Raw genomic sequence first — 27718 nt, forward strand, 5'->3', positions numbered from 1 at the left:
CAATTATTTAATTCATTGTATCAAAACAGCTGCAACATTACTAACCGCTTCCAAACAGTTATATCTCAAAAATAAGTGAATTAGAGCAAGTTCAGAGGGCAGCATTTGCAACAAAACACACCACTTCTTCCATTGCCAATAACATAAAAGTTTGGAGAGGACTTTATTTGGAAATAGCAGTTAATAACTTCTTAAATATTTCTTTTTGACCACGAACAAGAATGTTTGCTCTGGAACATCTCCATTCATCAATCTTTGTCGAACAGTCTGTTATCAAATCGTCTTGAAACTCATTTAGTTTACATGCAACAACTCCTTTAAGAACAAGTTTAGTTTTCTGGGGCATCTTGCTAATTTTCTGGAAAGAATGCATCTCAAATTCTGATTCATTATCAGAGTTTTCAGAGGAATCACTCTCCCAATCATCAGAGTCAAGGTTGGAACAATAAGCCTTAAATTCCTCGCCAGACATTGGAACTAGCCTGCATATTAGTTTGAACTCCTGACAACTTAAAACCCCGTTCATACCAACAGTGATTGGTGTGTTTTCTTCAAGTCCACCTAAAACAAACAGTGATGAATAACTTTAGAGAAGAACTTTAAATGGCCAAAGCAAAAAACAAAATAATGATAAATTTTGAGTGAAAGATCATGACGCTTTTACTGAATCAAAGAAAAGTTAATTTTTCTGTAAATGCAGATTTACCTTCAGAAGTCAACCAGCTAATTTTTTTGCTGTATTGGGTAATCATGTTTTCTTTTAAAGCATTGGCAAACATTTTGAAACTTAAATCGACAGTGTCATATATGTTGCAAGGGTGTTCCTCAACGAAACCATACATCTGGGAAAACATATCAGCAGTTTTAATTTTTTTGGCAGCAAATATATTATGGGGACAAAATTAATTTTATTGCATACACCAAACTTCCTACTAAAAAAGTACTAAAGTAATCACAAAGTTTGTGGTAAAAATTTGCACTGTCATTTCTGATACGTGAAAATACAGTTTTCATGAATGCAACCAAAAGGCTGTCTTTTTTGGATTTTCTGGTTTGGGTTTGCCTAAAACATACTAATGCTTTAAGTATGGTCATGTGCACTGAATAGATCGCATATAATGAGCAAACACATCATTATTTCATGGCATATGTCACTGTGCACTAGAAGGAGAAAAGGTTATGATTGACTATGTGCGTATAAAACAGCGTAGCGCTGCAGCAAAAAATGGGTGTTTTATGGTTTTAATAACCATTGTGGACTGCTCACAATAAATAATTTGAAAACAGTAGTTTCTATTGACCAGTCGAACAGTAATGACATGCATATAACATATGTTTTTTGTCCATCTCTGCTTTGTCAATAATTTTGACAGATAATTATGAAAATAGTATATTTTCTTTACTATAATGTATACTTGACTTTGGGTGTCAAACAGGCCAAAAAATACTTACATTTATCTATATGTTGTGGATATTACTGAAGCAACAAGAAAAAGTTCAGAACCCAGAGGGTAATAACTCAAAAAATAGCAGATAGCCTGGATAATTTTGGTTGACATGTATTTGTATTGTGTATGTATACCTGACAAGTTGGCAACTACAGTAAAGCCACTAAAAATTTAAAATAAAGTATATGCAACTGTTTGGGTTTGTGCATTTGATTATATTCCTAATGTTTGCTCTTGTTTTATGTTTGTTGTTTTCAAAATAGTGGTAATGCTGTACATATTCTTTCAAGTAGGCATCTTGAATGATTGTGCAATAATCTACATCAGTCCCAGTAATCACTTTTTACATACAAGAGCACCTGTAAAAGTTGCCAGTTTGCAAGATGACCGTAAGTATTGTAAATTTCAGTTCCACTTTCAATAGGTTGTATTGAAGTCATCTTCAGACAAGTCTTTTCGTACACCAGTTCTGCATTGTGTTTGGCAATGTGATTTAGAACATCTGCTAATGGCACCTTTCGAATACAACAATAAATAGAAAAATGAACATTTTTCCTGTATTGAATTAGTTGAGCATTACATTATTACCATAAATGGTGTTGCATCCTCTTTCTCATCAGTGTACTCGGTGAAACTGTATGCCATGACAAATGCAACCTACTTAAACAAACACAAGTTACAGAAGTAAACATATGATCAACAAATACAAAAAAGTTTTTTTCCGCTTTAAATTAAGGTTAATTGTGGTCAAGTATTGCACAATACTTATGTCCATGTTGGCGTGAATCATCACAAAAAACGGTGGCTTGTCTAACACTATGGAACACTCAATGCGAGTTTTTGCGGTAGCACTTCAAATGTGGCTTAAGTTATCAAGAAAACATACAGATAAAAAATACTTGGAATGCGGTGGCCTTATATTTTATTTTTGCACACTTGATAGTGATACCAGTTTTTTCAACATAGGTAAGGTTGCAACATGTTCAACAACTAAACTAATTGACTTTATGTATAGGAAAACGGCCTTTGCAAAAATGTCACCACTAAAAAAAAAACATTTTGCCCTTGGACTGACGAAAAATGACACTTGTTTTCGTAGCAATGCAACATGTTTGGTAACAATGCCAAACATTCAGTAACAATGCTCCCTGTTTGGAAACAAAGGCTAATGCAAGCACAATGCGGTTTTAGGTCAACTTTTTAGAAAAAATTGTAGTGGCATTTATTTAGCTATCAAAACCGACAAAAATATTTCACAAAAGTGGGGGTCCAGACTCCTCTGACACCCTCTGGATACGCCAATAATAATCAGCAATATCGGCTTTTCTGCAGGAAAACCTCTCGACCTTTTTAGTTAAAACCATTCCTATTGTGACAAAACTTTAGTCGAAACAGTGCAAACAGTCTAAAGCTTATTGATCATTATGGATTCGCTTCAAAATAATTGTTATTGTGTTTTTATAGTTTTATAATTAATGACCAACTTATGTGAATCATTTTCACTTACCATGTGCTTGTACAAGTCTAGACCATGTATGTTGTTGTCAAATCCTAGCTGAGCATTTCTCTTAATAAATGGAAGAGCAATGTCATTATATTCTTTTTCAATCATGGTTACATCACTTGATACTGCTGCCAAGACACCAGTTCCTATTGGAAAATAGAAAATTTGAACAAAACCAGAATTATTGAAAAATAGGTAATTTAATCAGCAATCACAATACTTCTCAACTTTTCACTACTACCTTTAAGCAACTGCCTTGTGTTATCATTCCAGAACATAGGTTGGTCCATGCATTTGGTTGAGGGGGCGAAATCCAGGTAAGGTCGAAAAAATGAAGATTTATTTGTGTATTCGAACATTAGCGCTAGAATCAACTTAACCCATCCACTTTGACTTCGAAGAATATTATCAGAGTTCAGAGCTTGCGCAATGCCGCTGGTTTCTTCCCAAAGCAAAGCTGATCTAAAATATTAACCATGACCAAATTTATATTACTGAGGTAATATATGAGTAAATTCACCTCCAACATGACAATAAGAAAAGAAATTTGAAATCAAATGAACTATAATGTAAGCTGGGTAGGAAGCAAATCAGTATGAATTGATATATCACCTGGGAACTTGAAACAATTCTTCACCTTCTTGAATATCTTCTATGGCGATAAGACCATATCTATTCACAGATTCACCAGTAATTTTCACTTTGGGTGAAATGACAAAATTTCTCTTTTCCATCCATTCAATGAAGTTCTGAATGGTGCTATCGTCAACATCAGTTTTTCGCTTTTTTTGCAAAGGGTCTGCCATGAAGATTTGTAAAGGACTCTGTAAATATACCTTTAAAATGTTTTGAGGTTGCAAAATATTCCATTGCTGCTCATACATAAAATTAATAAACTAACAGATGTATTAAGATCAATAGTATAACCTTGTTTAAACTTGTAATGAAATGTGAAACAAAACATGGGATATTGAACTTTACAACTATGATATAAAACATATAATGTAGAAAGAATGCTAATCATTCAAAATATAACACTTTTGAATCGTTTTGAAAAAGTATTGGTGTTAAACCAGTGGAATGACATTGTATCTATTTATGGCAAAGATTTTACCTAAACAAAGCCTTCCAAAATGACGTATATTGCCAATCACATTACAAATACTCCACGTGCTTTTCTCTGCAAGTGTTGACATCGTTCGACATGAGCAGCCAAGCGTAACAAAAATTTACGATACCAAACATTCGTGGTAGATTTTGGGAAGATCAATTCATGAGTAAATTGTTACCGACGCTGCCAGGCATACTTTATTGCTATATACTACTTTTCTGACAAACTTAATTTTTTTGACGTTTCAGCTGTTATGCAGCAGCCTTCATCAGGAGGTATGAAATGTCGAAAAACGTCGATAAAAATAAAGTTTGCCAGAAGAGCAGTATTTAGCAATCAACTCATGAGGTTTACCTGTTCCTTTTTGACATGAAATTTAAAAAGAAATACCTCCTCCAACGTTCCTTGCATCGCGTTTGTTCCATTAATGGCAAATTTATTCCAGACAATTTTCGTAAGCCGAAACGTACAATCAACAGAATTCACGGATTTCAAAGCGACAAAACACAACGACAACACAAGCATCGCAGTTTAGGAAAAAAACGGCACATGTGAACAAATTATGCAGTTCGAGTAAGTTGATAGTGAATAATTATCCAAGAAATGAGCATTAAAAACGTCTTGCGGTCGCGTTAAAGCACTCCACCACTATATGCTCTTTTTACCAGCTATATACATTGTCGTGAGTTAAACGAAATAGCAGTAATGAGGTGTAACATGTCATAAAAACCAATATTTTTCAAATACAAGACAAAGTTTGTGATTAAAGCCGACCAATACGCGAACGCTGCTAGACCAGATCACTTGAACCAGAACGTTTTTGTGTGTTCTGGATTCCCAAAATCATGTCACACAAAACAAGACATATAGCACTTTTCAGGGCACAAAAAGACACAGCTTATAATAAATTAGCCTACATACAGTATGTTACAAACTTGCTCAAAGAACGCACGCGCACAAGAACGACGGTGTGGTTATGTATGTATATATATATATATATATGTAAATGGCCGTATATCGCTACGACATTTTGTTGTGAACAGCACGCTTGCATAACATTTGATCGACACAGATTGGTTATAGATGGGGTTCTCTAAATTTTGTTTACGGCCATAACTGTTAAATTATTACCTTTGATAAACACAAACCTTTAAGACAGATCACCATGAGCAATAGATAGCGGGCACTTGGTTTGACCGTATACCCTTTTCCACAACACTTATTAAAAGACGAACTTTGGACATAGATATATGTAAAACTTAAAGTCGACGGTAAATCGTGAAACGCTGTACGCAACAATAAATAGCATTTGAACGTCAAAGCGGTGCGCGCCCAGTGAAGTCTGTGTCCGGTACAAGTTGACGTGCACTTCTGTGATTGGACCATATTGATTTGATCGCGGCCGTTGCCTAGCAGCTGATGAGCGCAGGAAAAAATCGCCGCCGCTCGGACGATTTGAAGTGATCAGTACAAGCGTCATGTACTTCAAAAACTACGTAGCACAGCCGTCGTTCTACGGTTACGCGAGTTACTCCATAGTCGGCGTCTAAACTACTAAGAGGCTTCGGGGTTACACTATTGCAAACGGGGCGGGCATGAAACGATGGTATACGGTTGTCACGTTGTACCAAAGTAGTGGTTTTGTGGCGTCTCTTGGGAAACGTTAAGTGAGCTTTTGCTGCAAGTGCATGAGGAATTCCTGCAAAGACATCGAGGATTCAGTTCGGTCTTGGTGGAGACGCGAAAAGAAGAGATGTCGGTCGCGGCTGTCGTCCCTGAACGAAACAAAGTGGTTAAAATACCTTACTTCTCACGTCAGTTTTCATAGAAAGAGCTTTCGCTCAAACTAATGTTCTTCTTTAATTTTGCAAACTCATTCTTTATCACCATGCAATGTGTACAATAATTTGCAATCTACTTCTTGAAAAGTTTGTTATGGGGTATTTTGATAACACAGTACTTAGGAACAAGCTAACAATTGAAATCGTTTTTACTCGACTACTGGTGGCAGTGATTTTCATGACTGCACTTCTTAAAGAAAAGGGCGCTTTTCTTAATTTTAGTAATGTCATTTAGTGAACAGTTCGAGTACCTTATGACACGTATTGGAGCGTGGTGAGGTCGGTTGTCCCGAAGTGATTCTATAAAACTGTGGAATAATTCCGAGTTCGGATTCTCCATTTCCGGCACAGAATACTAAAAAAATAAAATATTTGATTTAAGATTCACTGGCATCGCAGGCAAGCAAGATCAAGGCCGTTATTACAAGAAACTAGAAGCGTACTTCAAACAGTAACTTAAAACGATACGCGTTGATTTAAAAATAACCAAACATCACAGTAAAATGGAAAAAAGTCCGATCACCATTGGTTCGTCGATGTTGCTGAACTGGGGCGAGCCGAGGACGTCTTTAATGAAGGTTTGCGGAGTTTGTCGGCCAACTAACAGAAACATTCGCCAACCGCAATCAAGAAGGAAACTCCCCGACTGGGAAAGAGATTCAGCCGTCAGTGGCAGCAGATCGGGTTGGGGGACTTCCCTTCCGCCGACGTTGACTGCGCTCTGAACAACAATCATGGGGTTACTTTGTGTAAGGTCGAATTTCTGTGTCGGATTGGCTTACCAACATAATAACACAATCTGTACAAGGACCAGACTCTACGTATTTGATAATGATCCCCTTTGTAAGTTCAAGCAGTATTTTGTAATACTTTTAATGAGATTATATTTAATGGCAGAAGACAATGGAAAGTTTACCTCCTCACTCAGGTCGTCCACCCGGTAAAGATCTGGATAAACGTCCTGTAGAAAGTAAGAGGTCGGCTGCATCTTGAAGTTGATCATTGAAAATACGCGATCGTCAAGTCGGGTTGACACACCACATCGAAATGAAGGCTAAACAACATAATATTATATATTATTTTTAAATATTAAATATAATATGTTCGGTGTTACTTAAGAAAACAGCAAATTACTTGTGCAGTCTCTCAATAGTGCTTAACAATATCACGCATACTGCTGTATTTCATACAAAGGTGTGGGCATGTTAACTTTACAAATATTGTCTTTCAGATTCAAAACCAAACCAGTGTTATTTAGGCAACAAAAAAAGCAGGCAAGGGAACAAAAAAATTATTAAGCGGCTGATGCGTTCCGCTTTGTTGAACGCGAGTGACGCACATAACGCCACGTCACTTACGTGCTTGAGCAGCGCTTGAATGTAAAGTGGGAAGAGACGCAAGCAGCGCGGAACGTAAAGGCCGGACACCGACATGGCTTGTGGTAGGCTCTCCTTGTACGCCTTGAGTGGGTCAATGGCAGCGTTGAGAATCGCGTCTCGGGCGTCTTGCAGGGATGCAGTGACCGAACGATCAACACCTGCCAAAAGCATGGTAAGTTGTATAAATGGTGGTCGTTGGTAGTCTTGGAGCATTACCATTGCCTATGCTAGCTTTATACAAATGCATGTATTGTGCAAGGGCACACAACGGCATGTTACATTTGATAAATAGAATTTTAATGCACGAAGGTGTTTTAACTAATGCAGTAACAAAGCATATATAGTTACATGAGTTAATTTACTGCGTAATATCCATTGACAGTTGTGCAAGTGCATACAGGGCCGTATCGTCGTGTACTTTGTACATTTGCCCTTCCTACATAACCGGACTCACCCATTTTAGCAAGCAGAGCGACCACAGCATCGCAATCCACGTTGTTCAGAATCTCGGGGGCGGATTTTGCGATTGGAATACACATGGTGTGGACTCGGATTCGCCTCTCGCCCTGATATTAGGATTTGCTGTTAAACTTTTTATCTTATTTTTATCACTTTTTATATGGTTTTTTGCAATGTTCTTTAATCCGCTAAAATTATCTCGCAGATTAAAATGATGACCAAAATTAGTTACTGCATCAATAAAACAAATTAAATGGCAAAAAAACACTTTACTACCCTTTCCAAACTTAAATCGGGTAAGTTATACAGCGTAAAACGCGCCGATATAAATACATGGACGGAATTTGACATTAAACAATATGCCAGATTTTAGATTTCAATGAGCAAACAAACTTACGCGGCTTGTGGTGTAGAGGAGGGCAGCCTGGACACACGCCGCTGATTGGTCAGTGAGAGGTTCGTCGAGTGTAAGGTTGACTGCGTACCCGGAGTCGGGACTTACATTGGCGAGTGAAAGGAGGTCGGTTGATCGGACGAAGAAGTTACCGTGGAACGTGTGAATACTCAGCCCTTAGAATGTGAGAAGATACACGAGTTAGAAGATGGTTACGTATTTTACCCGCAACTTGACGACGGGTCCTGTGGATGAGTTTCTTTTAACTCCTAGTGTCATTTTGTCATATTTTGTGCAATAGAAAGGTGCACTTGTCATGCTAAAATGTTTTCACTTGTAATTTGGTGTTTGCATGTGAACTTACATTAAATGTAACAAAAAAAGAACTTAGCACAGAAATTAGGAAATCATTTTATGCATAGACAAGCGTGGTACACTAAAAGCTCAGCCCTTTACGGTATTTATGCCGTGCAAGTGTGAGTCATCCTACCTTTCGTGCAGCGAATCCTCATTACGGCTTCGAAGCCGATTTTCCTTGTCAGATAACGTTCCAGGTCGTTCCTCAGCCTCTCCACCTCCATGGGGTTGTGTTGAACGTGTAGTGATGGGTAGTAGTGAAGATCGCCGGCGGAGAAACGCGATGAACAAGCTGGGAAACGTAAACAACTTTGTATCAGATGGGAAAATGTATTTTCTGTCGGTCGAAACTACAGAGTTACCGTTGTAACAATATTTGGGGGAAAGAATTAATCAAACAAATCTAAGTTAATTAAAGACACTAATGCTTGAATTGCATTGAGTATTTTGCATAAGAATTAAGGTGAACAGGAATTGACATAAAAATAGGCTCTTTTGGACAATTAAATTCTCAAGACAAAACAGGCCAATGAACAACTTAAAACACAATGAGTTATAGTCTTTACTGTGGAACAGTTAACACAATGTTGCAAAGTCAATAGAAATCTATGTCGTAACCAGGATGCACATATTACAGTTTCCTGGTTTCCAAAACATAGGTTGGTAGTAAAAAATGAATGGATTACTTACATAGCGTGGCAATGTCAATGTATTGGGAGTTGAAGAAAAACATGTCAATTGCAACCTAAAGCACAAAAAGACAAAAGCTTAATGGTGACAAAAGTCTTAATTATTACCTGATTAAGATTTTTGCCCAAGATAACCAGGGTTCAAATTCTTGTGCGGCAAAAAAATACTATGAAATTCTAAAACTGAACCAATTTTTATAAAATGTTTTTTTATCTTTTTAATTATTCGACAATAGGAAACTTTCGCTTAAAATAAGCTTTATTACTTGGTGAGCAGAGCAGTCAAGGGCCATCTTCTTGTAGAAGTCGGTGGCTGGGTTTAGAGCAGCAGTTGGAGCTTGTCCTGCACGAGTATTCGGATCTTCTCTAGATTTTAGTGTTCCAGGTCCAATGGATGGAATTGCTTGTTGAAACACCGTAACACGACCTCCAAATGGACTCTAAGGAAAAGAGATTATCATTTCTGAAGTCTACTGAAGTCAAATAATCAATAAAGTCATTATGCCAAATTTCCTGAATCAATCAAACTTTGTCATCAACAATTAAAATTGTACTAAATCAAAACTATGTAAAGTGTTAGGAATAATTGTGAAGTAGGTATTTGTAGTGTGCAAAATTTCAGCTATGAAAACAAACTAACATAGCTATTATTGCATTGCAAAATTTGATTCAAATGAGTTTGTTAGTTACCATAACTTTACTCAATACTTCTATATTAATATTTGCAAAGTTGTTGTAATTCAAGCCAATATCTTCTAGAATTATACTTTTAACTAATATATCAAGATTAAGCAACATATCAAGGAGTAACATTGTTGAAAATAGCAAACAGACAGTTTCATACCATCAGCTTTTTGGCAACTTCAAGAGCAGCACCCAGAGCAGAGTAAGTGTCGATTTCACCTTCAGCCTCCGGGTTGTGAATGTTGGGAAGTTGATGAAGAAGGTCTTGAACAAGGTCTTTCTGTTCATGAAGGTTCACCAACAAGTTTTCAGGTGTTGGAAGAAAAACGTCTGCACAGAAAAGAATTGTAAATTTAAGCATCTCTGCAGGAAGAGCTTTGCAACTGAGGATGGTCAAGGTTGTAATTATGTGGGGCTGTGATACAGTGAAAAACTGGCAGTCCTACGCACAAAAATTAGTCTTAATAAATTAACAACTCAAGGTAAAAAGATTGGGAGTCTGCCAAAATACATGTCCTGCCTACAAATAAATAGATTGCTTAAAAATTTCAAACCGTATTTTTAAAAACCCAAATTTATATTTGAAACACAATGAATTAGGAATATTCTAAGGTGCTCAAGAAACATCTTGGACCAACCTGGTCTATTTTATTAACAATTATAACTGGATTTTATGTTGGCAACTTTTAATTGGGTATCATGCGACAGATACACATCGGCAGTGTTTAACTGGATTTAATTTTACTGCTAACTTATTAGCAGTTTAAATTTAATTGAAATTAATGATTTAACAAAAAAAGGACTAAATAGTGCACTGTGGCACACACTTAAACTATGGAGAATAAGTGGGAAATAATCAACAATTTAACTTGCAGTGACGATATCAATCCACTTTAATTTGCAGTATATAAAAAATTATAATTAACAAAGTAATATGTGTGTGCTTTATAGCTCAAAGTGAAATAGATTTAAGATATCATATTCTTACCATCAATATCAGACACAACGATCATCTGGGGTTGTGCCAATCCTTCACTCAGCCTATAAAAATGTATTGTACCATTATAAGTGAGGAAGCCGATTCTGGTTCGTCGATCACCAGGCAGTCTTTCCAAGTTGTCCAGGAGAGCCTAAAACAAAATGTTGCAAAAAACTACCAGAAAAAAAGGTTTTCAGAAAACACAGTGTTACAAGTCAAATGATGTATATTTAAACATGGTGATTATTTCTTACAGTGTTAGATTAAATCAACTTAAGCCAACTGGAGTTCATTTACTAATGCCGGTATAACTTGTAAGTTACTTGACATTCACATACATCACAAACGACTTGCAGATATCCGGACTCAACAGCTGAGTGTGAAACATCCATCAAAAAGAGATAGACAGCAGGCTGTGGTGGTCGCAACATGTATTCTTGGGGTGCTAGAGCAAAGCACATTTCCTGATTATGTTACGAACACAACCATTTGCAACAAATTGTAAGCTACAATTGTGTAATTTTTATACCAACATACCGATAAATTCAATTGTAGCATTGGTGCATTCTGGTCTCGTGTGGGGCTGGCCATATGTTTTTGATACAGGATGATGCAGAAATTCTTCTGGTGTTTCGTTGACACCAAAGCACATGTTACATCTCCACCTTCTCTCATCGAGGAAACTTACAAACGGATTTACGTATGTCCGACACCTTTTGCACCTCACGATGGTTCCTTCAATCATAAACAAAAATGATTGACAACCGGCAAAGCCAAAACTACATTATTTTACCTAAAAGCACTTTAGTAGAATAAGTAAATAAAAAGACTGTTGTATATATTGTATTTCTAACAACTCACAGTTCAAGCTATAAAAAGGCGTCAATTTTGGCAATTTATAAAAAGGTGTCAATTTGGAAATTAAAATATCTTTTCTTTCCCACATATAACTGATCACAATACTATTATATGATGGTATGTTATATATGATGTATGTACTACTGTGGGAAAACAGTGTCTTGGCACAATTACAAAATACATGTTCTGAATGGCAGGTGACTCAGCTAATCTTGCACTGAGAAAAGCAAAGACATGAATACAGGCTTCAAGAAAACACATGATGGGATATACAGCAGGATGTTGACAAACAGCCTTTGTAGTTTTATAAGCATGTAAATGACTACATGGGGTTTAACTCATCTTTCTAACTTTGGTATTAATGCACTAAATAGCTTACGTTATGTACACAATAAACTTTGGCGATTTACAGTAAAAACCACACTTAAAAAAATATAACAAATACTTTAAGTAAACATTAAGAACCTAAAAATGATTTAATTCAAAATTTCTGTTGAACAATTTTATGACTGCACAATGCTATGTAATAAAAAAGTTACATCTCCAATATTGAAATTTGCTGTGTCAGATACGATGAAGCGAATGTTGCAAAATAGGCAAATGCTACTTGATTGTTATTGGACAATATCACAAAGTGCTTACCAGCTGATATAACTGGCAGTGATGTCAAATCCCGGAATGGGTGAATAACTAATCCAAATGGAAGTTTCGCTTTTCCTAACAACTCCTTCGTTTGTGGGATTCTCTTGAGTGTACATCTCAGGACACTTAAAAAAGATGAAGTTTGATTGAAATTTGTTCCTGAAGGGTTAAGTTTAAGAAACAAAATAACTTTCAAGCAAAGACTTTTTAATTTAAATACGCTTGGTTATAACTGCACAATAACTAGGCAAGTAATAATGTTCCAAATAACATACCAGTCAATGGTCCAGTGAAATTATTACTTTATTACAAGAAATATTTACTCACTCAGGACTGCAGTTTTTCCTGTTTGGCGGGATTAACATTCCTTCTGAATTACTTTCAAATCGCAGAGGACTTTCAACGGGTTTCTGGGGTGGCAAAATCCTTGTCTCCTGGAAAGGTTGGCAAACTATATTGACTTCTTGCAATAATGGATTTATAAAATATGAAAACATTAACAAACATACCTGCATGAGATTAAGTGGTCGATTAGCATCCCCCATTCCCATATTTCCCATTGAATTAGTAAGGTTTTGCATGTTAGGCGGATAAGCCCCAAATGCTGATAGTTGTTGTTGTTGTGGAGGGTGTGGTTGAGGATGCACCTGTGGTTGACCAGATGGTGGCATGACACCACGTCCTTAAAGATAAAATATTGTCGTCAAACCTTAGCATAACTTCAATGTGCTTGCAGGGGAACAATGTGGCATTAAAAAATTAGCACCAAGCACCAGCAAATAATGATGACAATGTTAAAATGTAAGAGTTACTTGCTAGCACATTAATATTGTATGCCCAACACTCACAATTAATTTCTCTTGATGTTACACATTAAACCAAGGGTGCACAACACAAAAAAACTTGATTTTTACACGATGACTTCATATCCTTTTTCTTGCAGTTTTTTTGTTTTTAAAACTCAAAGCGAGTTCAACTTCTTAATCAATAAGATTGAACATGTGTCTGGATAGCAAACAATATTTTGACACACATGTTGTTGCGCATCCTTGTTTTAAACAACACTAGTAGTAAAAAACAATAACAACAAACAACCTTCGCATCGTTGAACACAAAAATTTAAAGTAACTTAGTAATACTTTACATTTGGTAATTTGTAATGAACAACAAGAGGATTACCCAAAAAAGTGTACTTGGCCTTATTAAAATTACTTTTTGATTCCATAAAGTTGGTCTACCTGGTGGCATGGTTTGAGTTCCAGGTGCCACAGAAGTGGGATGTTGACCAGTCATAGGAGGTGGGGGTCGAATAGATTGGGGAGGTACATACTGTTGTCCCGGCAACGGAGGTGGAGCAAGGGGGTTTCCCCCACCAGTGATGGGAGGTTGCGAATCAGTCGGGTTGTGTGCCATCTGCAAAAAAATAACGTGGATGAAATCCTTTGTACTACTTAATGCCACAATATGATGTATACAGGTCTACAAATGCACATCTGTATTTAAATTGCAACAATTGCCCATGTCTTAAGTTTTGAGTTTATTATGCCTTTTACTTTCAACACTAAGGTAAGAGTTGCATAAATGACAAACCATTTAGTTACTGCATTAATTTCAAAATTTTCTTCATGATTGAAATCTACAAAACACCTGTTGTCCTGGTAAAGGAGGTGCAGCAAATGAGCCCCCACCAGTGGAGATCGGAGGTTGCGAAACAGTTTGTCTATTTGCCATCTGTAAAATAACATACAAACCTAAATTTCCAGGAACACTTCTACACAAAGTGTATAATAAGGCAAACTTTTTGGTTTTTTTTAGAGTAGAACAACTAAGAAAATGGGTGATGCTAGATTTATATGTTAATGAATTAAATTTCACCTATGTTATTAAAAAAATAAGTACTGAAAGATTAGTTACCACATAGGATATTAGTATTAAGATGGCCTTGGGACATTGTATTGGCCCACCCTTACATAAATATTATCCGTGGACTTACAACTGCGTTATGAAAATCAAACATTTTACACACAACTGGAACCCAGAACAATACCTGTTGCCCTGGCAATGGCGGAGGAGCAAGAATTTGGTGTCCAGTGGACATTGGCAAATTTGGAGTTCCTTGACTTGTTGGATGCACTACTGGGTGAGTGGGAGTGCTGTTTGAACTTCTCTGTGTCATTCCTGGATAAGACAAAAGAAAAATCATCAGTTTAGGGCAGTGGTACCCTTAAGCATACAAGGGGACAAACATCCAACTACACAAAATGACATGCTGTGCAAAAGTAGAACACTATCCACCCACAAATATAATCAAACTATACCTTGAAAACCCGGTGAATGACTGTTTGGTGGATGGCCAGGTGGTGGAGTAAATGATTTAAATGGCTGACCCGGAAGAGGTGAATTGTAACGAACTTCAGCAACACCTGCATGTCTTGAGGACTGCATTGCATTAGGTACTGGTGGCCCACCATGTCTTCCATAAGAGTCAGGCTGACCATTTTGGGTGGCACCAACGTGCCCATGTTGGTGTTGCAATGGTGGTGGACCTACAGGAGGTGGTGCAACACCTTGCTGCACAGTCCCTTGGTACTTCTGCGACGGTGAAGTGTTGTATGGCTGCATACTCGAAGCCATTGGTGGTGGACCAATGTGATTCATTCCAGGTCCATTTACTGGGGGACCTGCATACCTAGGCATTGGTCTTGTAGGTTGTATGTTATGACTTGAAGATGTTGTTCCATTGTACGGCGGTTGTCCAGGTGGTCCCATGTGAGTATTCATGTTTGGCTGGTTCACACCATGCATAGACTTTGGCTGGCCTTGATGCTGGGTATAGTCAGGCATAGGAGGGCCTGAAAACAAGAGAAATGCTCTTTTCACATAATAGCAATGACATAGGGGGCAAATTACCATTTGTAAAAGGTTGATTTTGAGATTGCGCATAAGGCTGCTGTGGTGCTTGGTAATGTTGATTGTATGCCATTTAGTATATAAATGCGAAGTAAACATAAGTTGTATGCACAAAAAACCTGTTGAAACGAAAAGAATTCATAAATAATAAAACACATATGAGTAGCTTTACATATCTTTAAACACTGTTGTAACATTGAATTATTTGGTAAAACAATATTATACTGCATCTAGACTTGTGGTGTATCTAAATTACAGATTGGAAAGTAATTTGTGCGAAATTCTTTTGATGAATTATAATTGCGCAGACTAGCCAACTTCTTGTGTATATTTATCTGTGTGGATGGCCATTGTGGCTGGAGGAACAATTTTTCTAATCTGGCAGATTTTTTTCTTCGACAATACAGCGTTACACAGACAAAAAGCTGACAAACTTTACGTCAAAAACTCTGGTTCTTGGTTGAATAAAACCAAATGCCTAATATACTTTTCTGAACCAATAAGTGGATGATAATTTCTAGTCTATTACTGATGTTGATCTTGTATTTATCCAAGCACATGAGTATAAATAGTAAAAAGTTATGCACAGTTTATGTGTTTTAGTTCTAAAACAAGATCTAAATACAGACAACTGTATAGAAGTTTTTTCAGTTGCCTATAATTAATTGTGTTTGACACAATTATATGAAACATGCTTAATAAAATCCTGACCAAACAGATTTTTCATTTATTCAAATTAACAAGTAACATTACAAACAAATGATCCCAAAATTTCAGGATGCTTCTGAGTGCTTACTTCCAAAATACTTCTAAATTGTAACTGATTTTGCATTACTCAAATCAGTAAACAAAGAGTTTTACATACTATTGTTATATATAACAAATAACCAAATTCACACAAACTAGATCACCATCATAATTGTTGACACTCAACTTGTCCCTAACCATCTTGTACGCTTCGGTCACTAGATGGCAATGCCGTGGCCGGTCACAAAATATGATTGTGACGCAACAGCAGGTTCAAAGGTCGCGAAATTTACTGTCTAAACGTGGCAAAATAATTCCACTTTTTGTTGTAGTTTCATTATATTCAAACAACAAAAACAAATCTAAAATAAAATTAAAAGACAGTTTGGGGACCAAGTCCATTGTTTGATTAGTAATGACAAACAAAGAAATTGTGAGAGATAAATAAACTGACGTCAGGGCAAACGCTTGGAACTAGTCGTGCGTGTCAAGCTGATTCAGAGCTAACCAAAATGCCACAAGTCCACTGTTTAGAAAGTAGTTTGACTTGTTGATTTTCTTTTGTTGCCTTATTTTGAAGTAGATGTTTAGGAAAAGTAATTTCATGTGAAATATTTACTGCGTATGTGCTGTGTAAAAATGTAAATAAACATTCCAGTAGTTTGTATTGGTTTTATAAGTTTTGACGAGTTTTTATTTTCAAAAATTTATCTGTGTAATTGTGTCAAATACTTAGTTGAAAAGACAAAACTAGTGTGCAAAGGCAGTAAAATTTGAAGATTGGTGTATGTGTAAAATTTTAAAAGAATAGCTTGCTCATAATTTCTTTGAAATTAAAAATGTCAAACAAAGAATTTTTGTTTAACATTTAAGCAAATAAATACAGCTTATTTGATACAATATTTGTTTAGATACTTTCCTAATGCTTTGTTAGGAGTTCCTGTAAACACTACTGGCATAGTCATGTTTATGTGGGACTGGTTTAAAAGTGCTTTGCACTTCCTGGGCTTGTACAAGAAGAGTGGAAAGCTCATGTTTTTGGGATTGGACAACGCTGGAAAAACAACCCTACTTCATATGCTCAAAGATGACAAAATGAGTGTTCATGAACCCACAATGCACCCAAGTACATAGCTAGTATAAGTGACTTGTTTACTCACAAAATGCTTTTATAAAAGTGTTGGGTTAATACATACTTTTGTGATGTTAGTAGTATGTTGTGGCATGTTAATTATTCATGCTAGAATGTTTTGTTGTCTGTAAGATTGGTAAATGTCTAAAATACTCTTAAAGTGTATTGTTCTGTTTTTTAGCATCAGAAAACTTAACAATGGGAAACATATCATTTACAACATATGATCTTGGTGGACATGAACAAGGTATGAGTAAATATGTGAAATGCTTTATGCAGCTGTTAGTACAGTGTATGTGTGTGTGTGTGTGTGTGGATGAAACCAGCCAAAGTGAACTTTGTCCCCAACCAGCACCCAAACATCCAACAATTTAAAACTGCTGATTCAGCAAGGCTAAATTATTTCATAACAATCTTAGTTTCAAGGCATTTTGTAGATTAAAAGTGACATTTGGTGCATAACTGACTATACAAACTCCTGATATTTTTATTAGTTTATTGAAGACTATTGTTTTTTAACTCTTCATGGTGGTTAGGTGCACTGCAAATATTATCTTTATATATATACAAATATATAGACCAAAAACTACATATATATCTTTTTCTAGCAAATTTTCTTTCCCTGCTTTGAAATAAACTGTTTATCCGTGTATTTTTGAAAGTAGATGTAAATTAGCGTGATGGATGAACAAACAATGTTGTACATTTTTTAGCGAGAAGAGTTTGGAAAGACTATTTTCCTGCTGTCAATGGAATTGTGTTCCTGGTTGATGCTGCTGATAGAGAACGTTTCCACGAAGCTAAAGAAGAGCTTGATGTATGATGTTTGTAGTTGTTTTACAGTTTGCACTTCTGAATGAGTGGCATTATCTCAGATGAGCAATTTATGTATATAATTGGTTTAGGTTGTAAAAGCTGTACTGGTAGATTATTGTTTTTTGTTACAATATAGAGCTTACTATTGGATGAACAAATTGCCAATGCACCAGTTTTAATCTTGGGCAACAAGATTGATATGGCAGGTGCAGTAAGTGAAGATCAACTAAGAAGCATGTTCTGCTTACGATCTACTGGAAAGGTAAACATTGTCATGTGTGATTTGTAAAAGCTCAGCAATACATCTTCAACAGTTCACTGGCAATGGTATTTCATAAACATGCAGTTTTATGATGTTACTTTTTTTTCTTCAAACAGGGCCAAGTACCCTTGACCAGTTTGGGTGGTGCACGACCAACAGAGCTTTTTATGTGTTCGGTTTTGAAAAAGCAAGGTTACGGTGAAGGTTTTCGATGGTTGAGCCAGTACATTTAAGAGTAACAAGTCAACCAACACAGCGGTGACAACTTTTTCCACCTCCCAAATTCCACCCCACACCAAACACAGGAACCAAATTTTCGCACTTTTTCAAGCTGACATTGGTGACAGAAAACCAACAGTTAACTAATTGATTTTATCATCATTTTGGTTTACGAAATAAACAAATGTAAAATATATTGGTAACATTTTAGGCATAAAAATAAAGAATTAGGAAACTCTACAAGTTCGTGCGTACAATTTGCATTCTACATAATAACACTAATCTTGGCCGAACGATATTTTTTCCACCAATCGCCGTTAAACACGTCACGCCACCGTGCACCATCGTTATACTGTATAGCTTCTCTTCGTCCTTCTGCGTGACCCTAGAACGAATTTATTGTCGCTCTGTGGCCCCCGACTAGGGCAATATGCATTTACATGTTTGTTTTAAAAACTTTGTATCCGCTTAGAGTATATGTAAAAACTAATTGCTTTTCCGCATTGTAAATCTATTTCCTCTTTACCGTCGTCCTTCTCAAGGCGTCCCTGTGCGCTGCGAAAAACTCCTGTGCCGTTTTCAGAATTAAAATGTCTCGCCGACCGCCAAAAATATACTTGTTGTGTTAACGCGCTCGGCGTCCATGACGCAGGAAATTATGATTTTTTTATCAGATAATAATATGGATTGGACCTTTCGAGATCCCGGGTGTGGCGTTGTTGTGTGTGTGGTTTACGATGATGAACGGAATAAACGGTCAGAATTGCTCGTCCCTAAATCTGTACTGCTAGCTATGCTATACGCTGGTGAACCATTAGTTTAGGCCACAGGTAGATGTATCTGACCTTCAGCCAGCGTATACTGGTGTTTATAGCTGTCACAATATTGCCAATAAGTTACTGTTTTAAGCCGAGTAGCCCGACCTGATGCAGCAAAACTTAGTTTTATTCTTTAGAGCTCCAGGTACTTTAAGGAAAAATCAACCTTATCCCATTGTTGTCCAAGCAGGTTGTTTTATATTTCAACTGCGATCAAAATTGCTACCCGGAGTAATGCCGCAGATAATATCTCTATAGCATAGGCTCAAAATCACTACATGGACGTTGCTGATTTTCTCGTCCAAGATTCTAGTTTCCCATTTGCTCCCCTCCTGTTGATATACAGGAGCGAAGGACGTTTTTTCTGAGATCTATTCATACACTATCGCACTATCTGCTGAAATTCTAATCCTATAACCACTGAAAGTTAAACTGTTTACCATCAGGATTGTTTCATAACAAAAAAGGAGGTAGACGCAATGTTGCGAGAGTTTTACGTTTGCCGTAATAATTGCATAGTTAATTCTAATTATGGCCGAAAGTGGGCAGCCCAGTGCGGTAACTGATTAATGCTTGTTTGTGAATCTAATTAAAATTAACAGAATCTTATTGAAGTGTAAAAACTGGCGGCCCACCGCCACGTGGGAGTTCATTTCTCTCTGGTAGGCATTTTCTGCCAAAAATAGACATGTTTTGCAGGGGCACATTTTATTGAAAAACAAAAACGCGAAATGACGTGTGTAGCTGCTTGGCGCACTGGCTTCAAAAAGTCAGGTCGAAGAACGTGCTTTATAGCAAAACGGTCGGTGTAAAAATAGTTAAAAAAAGTCACAGGTTATACCAGTACCGAGCAGCCGCTCCACAAAGCGCCAGGCAAGTCCAATAAAATAATAACATAGAATTCGACGTGAAATGTGACGTACAACATTATTGCGATCACACAAGCGTCGTATTTCTATTCTTCATGCATCCAAACATCATGTAACCCCAGGAAAATAACTGACGGTACTGCATAGACAAAAATATAGTCCATATATAACTGCTGTAAATTTTATTGCCAGACGTGTCTATACTGCCAATAAATTTTACATCAGTTATATATGGACTATAGTGTTTGTCTAAAAATTCTTATAACCCAGTAACCAATTTCAATTTAAATACTGTGCCGTGAAGCTCGATCACGCACTAGTCCATATTAGTTACCAATATGTGTTCTCGTGCAAACGCGATAATTATTTGTAATACACTGTATGTGCAAGGGTGAGAAGTAGAGACGCAGTAACTTCGGTGCCGTTCGCTACATCAACTGTACAAGTAGCACCGCACTTGAAATTCAATCGAGGTATATTGCACTAAACAACGGTTAGTCCTGATGCGGTATGGATCGTGCATTGTGTACTAATTGGTTCGCGGCAATCACATGTAATGAGAGCCACGTCACGGATGACGTCAGAAGGCCGTTGTTGCCATGCTGTAAAGGCGGCGGTCTATACAAAGAAACATTGTGTTCAATACTTGCTAACTTAAAAGTTATGCATGCCTAAGAGAAATTTGAAGCTATAGATAACCAACCACACAGTTTTATAAACTACAACTACAGGGAAATAAAGATGCAAACTTACGTCCAACCGCACTTGCAAGACGCGTTACGTGAAACCCATTACCGGTCGCTTCCTTCTAACCTGAGACGCGGATATGTTTTGAGAGGAGTGACCTAAGGCACAGATAGGATGGAGTCAAACCATTGTTCTATCTTACAACTTGTGGTTATAATACATACCCCAGGAGTTTTGAGGCGGTGCCGGCTCCTCGTCAGGGGAACTTGGTTGCCCAATTCCCACCATGCTGATTCCTTTACCTAGAAAGGTATCCAAATAAAAACTATCAAAAAGTGATAACTAGGATTGCTACTTAATCATCCAACCAAGATGTTTTGTTTTAATATATATATTTCGCCTATGCGGCATCCTCAGTATTCTAAAAGCAACAAGAGTAATTGCTTCTCTAGCTCCAGGACAAAATACCTACTTTGAAAAGGGCAAATCAGAAAAGAAATCAATTAGTCCGACAACATCTCTTCATACATAATAAAGATGGCATCAAACCAAACCTGTAATTCCAGCAAGTCCGGTAATATTATCCGGGCTGTAAGAGGAGTGCTGTGGGTAGGGGGCGCTAGAACCCGGAGAGTTTTGAAAGAAGGCTCCGGAAGGACTGGTCGACTTGAGGTTGCCGATTGTTATCGAGTTGCCTTGAGCACCGAACGTCAGGTTGGACGGAGTTACGGAGGTTGCGCGTTTCGGAATTATGTTGTCTGCCTATTGATCGCAATTTTAAAGGCGTTAAACATCGTTCAAAAGAAAAGAAAACAATCGAAGTTATGACAGTATCTATATATTTTCCACTTCACTTTACTCTCGAGCGTTTGATATTTATCACTTTCAGTCACACTCTGAAACAAGAGCACACTTCAGCGGCAATGAAAAAAAATCGGGATTCTACATTAAGGGATCTACCCTAAATGTGTGGGTGGTGTTCGGCCGAGAGACGAAGTCGAGTCCCTTGAAAACTTGTTTGTCGTCTGCGATGGCACTCGATATACGAATGTGCGCAGTTTTTCCTCTCTACAAAAATGAAGTAACAACATTATCTCGTATTTAACTCACTGGCAGCAACCAACATACCGCTTTCTTGACATCCAGTAAGCTATTTTCATGCAAGGATTCCAGGCCTGGAGCAATAGGTGGGAGACGTTGGTTGACCCAGAAGGAGCTGCCTACAGTGGTGGGGTTCGGAGCTGTGGGAGGTGGTTGGAATGCGTGTGGAGGTGAGTTAACGCGGATCCCGCCGAAACTGGAGCTTGTCGGAGCGTTACCTCCTGGTCTCGTGAGTTTGGTCGCTTTCACAAAACCGTCGAAGTCAACTTTCGGCGTCTTCGCACTGCAAAGAGGAAACACAAACCTGGATACGTGAACCTCAATAAAATTGTAACTGTACAGTCTCTTTGGTCTGTTTAAGTATAATTAAAAAACTTTGTTGTGCTTTTGGCCACTAAGACTCGGCAACTTGAAAACCGACTGCAAAATAAAATAATTAATGCTTTCAGAAAGACTATTATTAGTTATTGGTATGTGGCATCTACATAGCACAGTTTTTGCGATTTTTTACAACCTACCCATCAAGAGGCAGGAGTCGGCCAGGTTTGCCAAACCTCTTGCTTCGACCTGTTGCGCTTGGCTGTCGGTTGGAAGCAACAGGAAGGTTGTCTTTCGACGTGGTCGGCCTGTTGTTCTGTGCAAAGGGACTTGGAGCTCCCCCCATGTTGAAAGTGGACAGGTGTTGAGCTACAGATCCAATGCTCAGGTTCGATGTGTTTCCGTTGGCGAACTGACTCGACGATGGGCGGATGGCGAAGCGACTGTCCTGGCCCAAAGGTGCGTTAAGGTCGTCGTTCCTGTAAAGCCGCAAGGGATTCGAGTGTTTCGTCCTGCATGACTCGTCGAATCACAAACTTACTGATTGAGCATTTTGTCACTCCGCACTTGCAACTTTTTCTGGCTGATTTTCATCAGGTCGTTGAGGGAGTTCATGTCTCCCATGTTACCATGAGGAGCAGTCGAGAGACGACCCTGCAATTTTTTTATATTTGAAAATCCAACAGATTTTACTACTTTAAAATCCATTGTTTAGAGCAGTGCTTCGCAACCGGTGTCCCAATACGAAGCCAGGTGAGCTAAAGCCAATCAAGACCTTATTGCTAGGCAGGATTTACCGAGCAACGGGGGCACATACTTTTGTGAGGTCATAACTCATATATTGATATGTAGTGTGCCGCTAAATTTTGAAAGTTTATAAGTGTTACGTCACGGTAAAAAGGCGGCGGAACATCGGTTGAAAGTCATTTGTAAACAAATACTCGTGACCGAAACACTGCACACATAACCTCAAACTGCGTAGTTAGAGTCACACAAATATTAATCTGGGAAAGTGTGAAAAGTTAACAAATTGCAACCAACAGCACTATCCAAACTTGTACGAATGCGCAGATTTTAGGACAATTTTGTATCTTACCTCCTGGACACTATGCACACTGCCCAAATTAAGGTAAGTAAATCCCTGCGACCCGCAAAAATACACTATTTCATACTTACAGAAGCGAAGGACACGTGCCGACCAACGTCCATGTAGTTGCCCCTGGATGGCGGCAATAACGAATCGCTCGGATAGAAAGATCTGGAAGGGTTCGTGAAGGATGGGAAGAGATGGGAAACAGGTCCACCAAACGAACGGTCCACACCGATGCCAGTACGCATGCTGTTGTAGTAGTCATCGTCATAATCTTATAAATCCGAAACAACAGCGTTATTCTAGTTGTAATGTTAAATTTAACAATACAACCACTATTTCATGTTAATTAATAATAAAATGTCTGTGACAAAGGTTTAAGTGCATTTATGTTTGATATGCCGTTTATTCAGAAAAAAGTTTTAATACTGATTTGCACAATTTTGTATTTGACATGAAAGTTAAACCTATTTTGCACCCATTATTTCTGTCATAAGTGCAGTTATTTGCTTACTGTTTAAACAAACCTGTTCAACCCAAACAGTCAACCCTATTTGTTGGTCAGGGAGTCTATTCCATTATGTGAAAATAATTAGGGCTTTTACCGATGGAACAGCCAGAAATTGCTGTTCAAACAAAGTTCATATTTGAATTGCTTTGCATAACTTTGCTATGTTCTTGTGGTTTTATTATAACTTTTGTGTTTTTATGAAACTCCTTAAAAACCTGAGGTATAGCATATGGCCACACTAAAAAACAGGTTGAGAAACACTGATTCACACAGATTTAAATGAAAACAGTTTTTCAAATACAAGGATTATATATGATATATTTTTGCTAGGTGTGTGAGATTGAATTGTTGCTATTTAAGCTATAGGTGCAAAATGCAAGATAAAAGCATCAGACAAAGCAAGTTGGTGCAGACTTATGCATTATTTAGGCACTGCCAATGACATTTCTTTAAAATTAGCATTTCTCGCATTGTTATACTATACTTGCAACTCAAATTGTTTATCAGTGACACAATTACCAGCTACACAAATACCAATGAGAGAAAGGGTTTATGAATATAAATACCAAAGCTATCATGCTTCTCATTGTGCAAGCATAATAGCTTTGGCATTTATTTTAGATTAATTAACTCATGGTTTTTCGCAGCTAAAAAAGGGCTTATTTGTTCAAAATGTCTGCAAGAAAAATAGTATTAATTATTAGTGGACTAGTACCTCTGGGGTCATACGACATGTACATCATACTTGGTCCAATTGTTGCTGATTGTTTGGGAACAAGTTTGCCAACTTCATCACCTGGTCTGCTGTGAAGGGACTTAACTGACTTGTTGCTTGTTGGGTGATCTCCATCCACAGACATGGAACCGTTATGCTCAAGCATTTGCTGTGAAATATATTGCCACTTTAAAAAGGTTTTCAAAACCTGTTGTGAACTTCCATAAACATGTTTAACTGGTACATAGTTGAATGGAAATACAAAGGAAATCAACAAGCTTGAGCAAGAAAATGTGTGAATTGGGGGTGTGTGGAACTTTATCTACTGCATGAAGTGGAATTAGAAGTAGAGAATTCATTGTGGTGCAAAACTATTGTGAAAGTATACAAAATATTCTGATTGATATATCTGTATATTTTAAACGATATTTTTTTTTATTGTATCATAATAATTGTGATGTTTTATAATTTTGCTTGCGAGTGTGAAGAAACTACAGAAATTTCCATCAAAAACAAATTGTATAAACAGAAAAATGGACAATTGAAAGCCAAGACATCATGCATTGACTACTAAATTGTGAAACTATCAACAATAAAATATACACATAACAACTGACCTTTAAAAGCGATGATTTAGCATTGAAGCTTGTCCTTGACCAGGCACTTACAATGTTCGCCCAGACCTGGTCAAATAGATGATTTAACACAGTATCTTTAACACAGGCATTGGGAGTAATTGGTGGAAAGCCCAATCTCCGACGTCGCGGAACATGATATTTCTTGGCATTTTCCTCATCATCCCTGTTAAAAAACAATGCAAGTATTTCCAACTTTCAATAATGTACTGAAGGTAAAAAAAGTTTTTTTTAACCATTTAATTTTGAATGTCAATCAATGTAATTATCTTCTAATAAACATGGCTTTACAAAAATGAGGAGGAAATCAAAGCCACAACACATAAAAGGGGACCCCCTTGAGTTATAATATACACTTTGTATTATATCACCTACATTTCACGAATGTCATAGGCAAGATACTCCTCAACATATCCATCTTGCTCAATGATTTCCTCATGTAAGTAAGACATGTCACTTCCAGGAGGAGGAATAGTGGCAGGTGAAACATGCCCACCCTCTGGTTCAGGTTGGGGTAAAAGATGGCGAGGAACTGGTTCAGTGTACATGGTGTGGCCTTTGATCATAAGGCTGCGACAATTGAAATATTTTACAATTGATTTACTCTAAAATGCAGCTTTGTTGATTTATACCCTTCATCATCAGCAGGTTTTGATAAATCTGATGATGTCCTGGAATGTGCTCTGCTTGTATCTGTACTTGATGGAACAGACTGGAACCCTTCCTCTCTTGGCGATATTAACTTAAGAAAACCAAATGTTGTTAAATAAATAAAATTATTAAGCTAAAAGCATGCAATGCGATAAAATTCTAACAAAAAGATACAAAGACAAACCCCAAAATACACTGGTGAAAGTTGAAGACACAACAATTAATACATATTACTTAGCACACATTGAAAAGTTCACTTTATCCTAAAAAAACTGTAGCCCACAAATAGGTTTGTTTGGAAAAGCGTCTCTACATTGCAGAAAAAAAAGTTTACCTGCTTTCCAAGAATTCGCAGATGTGGAAAAGAAGACATCCATTCCCGACATTCATGTTGTAAAGATGTGCTTCCAGACAGAACACCTTCAAAAAGCATTTGCTCTATTGCTTGAAACATTTGACGAACTTGTTTGCTTGCTTGATGATCAAATTCCTGCCAACAACAAAAATAATCAATTGCTTTCCCTAATGTGATTAATAAATAAAAACTTTCAGGATTAGATGTTGCTTTACAAGTTGTAGCGACAATGGAACACACAGTCTAGCAATTATAACATGCGAAGAGCTGTATATGTGGAATCTTAATGTTTTTTTGACATATTAGGGTTAAGATAAGAGCTTCAAGAAAATGTAATTGGTCTACAAAGGGTTAACAAACGTTATTTAAAGCCCTTGTTACATAACAAATGTTATTTACACATGATGAAGATATATCTATTTTGACCCCAACCAATTTTTACACTTACATCATCACCCCAGGAGTAAACAGAGCTTCTTTCCGTCGTATTTCCAGTTCCAAAGCCATTTTCCCCAGTCCAGTATGTGTCTTAAAAGACAATGACAGTTTATTTTATGGGAAAATGTCTTAAAGGAATGCTCTTTTTCATAAAACATTTGATATTTTGACACAGTGATTTTTGCCTTTTGGGATGGCATAGCTAGTGAAAAGTAAAAACATATTTTATGAACAAAAAAAAAACACCTGAAGCAGTGATCGTATCATCAGAATGCACTGGGCTGCTTTGGAATGCTCGAATGTTTCCATCTGCTTCACCATTGATTGTCGAGTTATCATCATCTTCATCAGAATCCTGTAAATGCACAGAGATTGCTGTACATGCTGTTTGTAACAAGTTAAACTACTAACTATTTGTAAATGTGAAAGATTGGATTGGTCAAAGTAAAACATTCCAGAAGATGCTTGAGGAGGCAGCACCTCATCTCTCACATGGTCCATCATGCTGCCCCTTGAAAGGCCGCGTCTGAATACATCAACACAAACACAGGAGTTAAACTTTTAGATTTTTCAAAGACAAATAACTTACATTTCAAGCATGTTATTTTGTTGCAATTTAAATCTGCCAGCCATGCTTGTGCTTTGGGTTTAATCAGCTATAACTTTTTCATCATTGAGATGTATAGGTGGCCGACATTTTCACAAAAAAACATACAACAACTTATTCATGATTGTCGATTTAAATACCCCATAGTTTTTGCAGTCTAGACAAAAATGCTGAATTAGAGCATAAGCAGGATTAACTGAATCTGCCAATTCACAATTAAACATAAAAAAAAACGTCAGCCATTTACATTATCTCGGTTACGATTACGCTTAAGCGCGGTAAGCTTGGAGTGCTTAACTACAACAGATATTCCTTGACAGCTACACGTTAACCCTTTTCAAAAATTTTTATGTATATTTGTATGATTTTTTAAAATTCTGTCATAGATTTTATTTTTTCAACTTTGACTCATAATAAATAAAAAAACAGAAATGGGGCAATATGTTACATTTGACGTAACAATAAAATACAATGGCATTTAAACAAAATAAC

General features: G+C 37.1%; 4 protein-coding genes across 5 annotated transcripts; 1 reads left to right on the forward strand and 3 right to left on the reverse strand.

The window, feature by feature from the left end:
* Positions 1–75: 75 nt before the first annotated feature.
* LOC145912483 (N-lysine methyltransferase SETD6-like) lies at positions 76–4152 on the reverse strand. 2 transcript variants are annotated; one of them, XM_082999959.1, is made up of 8 exons: positions 4067–4152; positions 3565–3776; positions 3194–3414; positions 2956–3098; positions 2037–2105; positions 1808–1963; positions 707–842; positions 76–561 (listed from the first exon to the last, which is right to left on the reverse strand). In XM_082999959.1, the coding sequence occupies exons 2-8, from the start codon at positions 3756–3758 to the stop codon at positions 164–166; spliced, it is 1317 nt and encodes a 438-aa protein (XP_082856085.1). In that variant the 5' UTR covers positions 3759–3776; positions 4067–4152; the 3' UTR covers positions 76–163. The 2 variants fall into 2 exon arrangements, with proteins under 2 accessions (XP_082856085.1, XP_082856084.1); XM_082999958.1 differs by lacking the exon at positions 4067–4152 and having other exon boundaries at positions 3565–3974.
* Positions 4153–4484: 332 nt separating this feature from the next.
* Positions 4485–15733, reverse strand: LOC145912286 (protein transport protein Sec24A-like). Its single transcript, XM_082999711.1, has 23 exons — positions 15574–15733; positions 15256–15538; positions 14664–15197; positions 14393–14523; positions 13993–14076; positions 13584–13758; positions 12855–13027; positions 12673–12779; positions 12346–12470; positions 11383–11580; positions 11184–11290; positions 10855–10996; positions 10027–10196; positions 9449–9622; positions 9184–9238; positions 8627–8785; positions 8140–8312; positions 7738–7849; positions 7263–7441; positions 6821–6958; positions 6428–6625; positions 6156–6259; positions 4485–5838 (listed from the first exon to the last, which is right to left on the reverse strand). Exons 2-23 carry the CDS (start codon positions 15326–15328, stop codon positions 5727–5729), a joined length of 3423 nt encoding a protein of 1140 aa, XP_082855837.1. The 5' UTR covers positions 15329–15538; positions 15574–15733; the 3' UTR covers positions 4485–5726.
* A 1184-nt stretch (positions 15734–16917) lies between these two features.
* On the forward strand, positions 16918–19209 carry LOC145910647 (small COPII coat GTPase SAR1B-like). The gene is made up of 5 exons (XM_082997837.1): positions 16918–17128; positions 17316–17381; positions 17848–17951; positions 18087–18212; positions 18329–19209. Exons 1-5 carry the CDS (start codon positions 16966–16968, stop codon positions 18443–18445), a joined length of 576 nt encoding a protein of 191 aa, XP_082853963.1. The 5' UTR covers positions 16918–16965; the 3' UTR covers positions 18446–19209.
* A 742-nt stretch (positions 19210–19951) lies between these two features.
* On the reverse strand, positions 19952–27391 carry LOC145911135 (protein FAM149B1-like). Its single transcript, XM_082998384.1, has 18 exons — positions 27209–27391; positions 27031–27145; positions 26866–26974; positions 26630–26709; positions 26161–26316; positions 25808–25917; positions 25551–25745; positions 25158–25341; positions 24541–24709; positions 23401–23588; positions 22766–22878; positions 22425–22703; positions 21934–22189; positions 21766–21873; positions 21360–21567; positions 21030–21107; positions 20872–20963; positions 19952–20736 (listed from the first exon to the last, which is right to left on the reverse strand). The coding sequence occupies exons 1-17, from the start codon at positions 27250–27252 to the stop codon at positions 20896–20898; spliced, it is 2460 nt and encodes an 819-aa protein (XP_082854510.1). The 5' UTR covers positions 27253–27391; the 3' UTR covers positions 19952–20736; positions 20872–20895.
* Between the last annotated feature and the right edge of the window lie 327 nt (positions 27392–27718).

This window comes from Ascidia mentula, chromosome 8, assembly GCF_947561715.1.
Source record: "Ascidia mentula chromosome 8, kaAscMent1.1, whole genome shotgun sequence".
NCBI classification, from domain to species: Eukaryota; Metazoa; Chordata; class Ascidiacea; order Phlebobranchia; family Ascidiidae; genus Ascidia; species Ascidia mentula.

Excerpts from the sequence above, each read along its gene's own strand:
- LOC145912483 (XM_082999958.1), bottom strand. The coding sequence starts at position 3,836 with ATGTATGAGCAGCAATGGAATATTTTGCAACCTCAAAACATTTTAAAG. Across the intron at positions 843-1,807 it reads CAAACTGGCAACTTTTACAG|ATGTATGGTTTCGTTGAGGA; the intron begins GTGCTCTTGTAT and ends ATGTTTTCCCAG. Across the intron at positions 562-706 it reads TAGCTGGTTGACTTCTGAAG|GTGGACTTGAAGAAAACACA; the intron begins GTAAATCTGCAT and ends TGTTTGTTTTAG.
- LOC145912286 (XM_082999711.1), bottom strand. The coding sequence starts at position 15,328 with ATGGCATACAATCAACATTACCAAGCACCACAGCAGCCTTATGCGCAA. Across the intron at positions 14,524-14,663 it reads TCATTCACCGGGTTTTCAAG|GAATGACACAGAGAAGTTCA; the intron begins GTATAGTTTGAT and ends TGTCTTATCCAG. Across the intron at positions 6,260-6,427 it reads GCAACATCGACGAACCAATG|TATTCTGTGCCGGAAATGGA; the intron begins GTGATCGGACTT and ends TTATTTTTTTAG.
- LOC145910647 (XM_082997837.1), top strand. The coding sequence starts at position 16,966 with ATGTTTATGTGGGACTGGTTTAAAAGTGCTTTGCACTTCCTGGGCTTG. Across the intron at positions 17,129-17,315 it reads TGAACCCACAATGCACCCAA|CATCAGAAAACTTAACAATG; the intron begins GTACATAGCTAG and ends TCTGTTTTTTAG. Across the intron at positions 17,952-18,086 it reads AAGCTAAAGAAGAGCTTGAT|AGCTTACTATTGGATGAACA; the intron begins GTATGATGTTTG and ends GTTACAATATAG.
- LOC145911135 (XM_082998384.1), bottom strand. The coding sequence starts at position 27,252 with ATGGCTGGCAGATTTAAATTGCAACAAAATAACATGCTTGAAAT. Across the intron at positions 25,918-26,160 it reads TGCGAATTCTTGGAAAGCAG|TTAATATCGCCAAGAGAGGA; the intron begins GTAAACTTTTTT and ends GGTTTTCTTAAG. Across the intron at positions 22,879-23,400 it reads GGCACGTGTCCTTCGCTTCT|GGTCGTCTCTCGACTGCTCC; the intron begins GTAAGTATGAAA and ends AAAAAATTGCAG.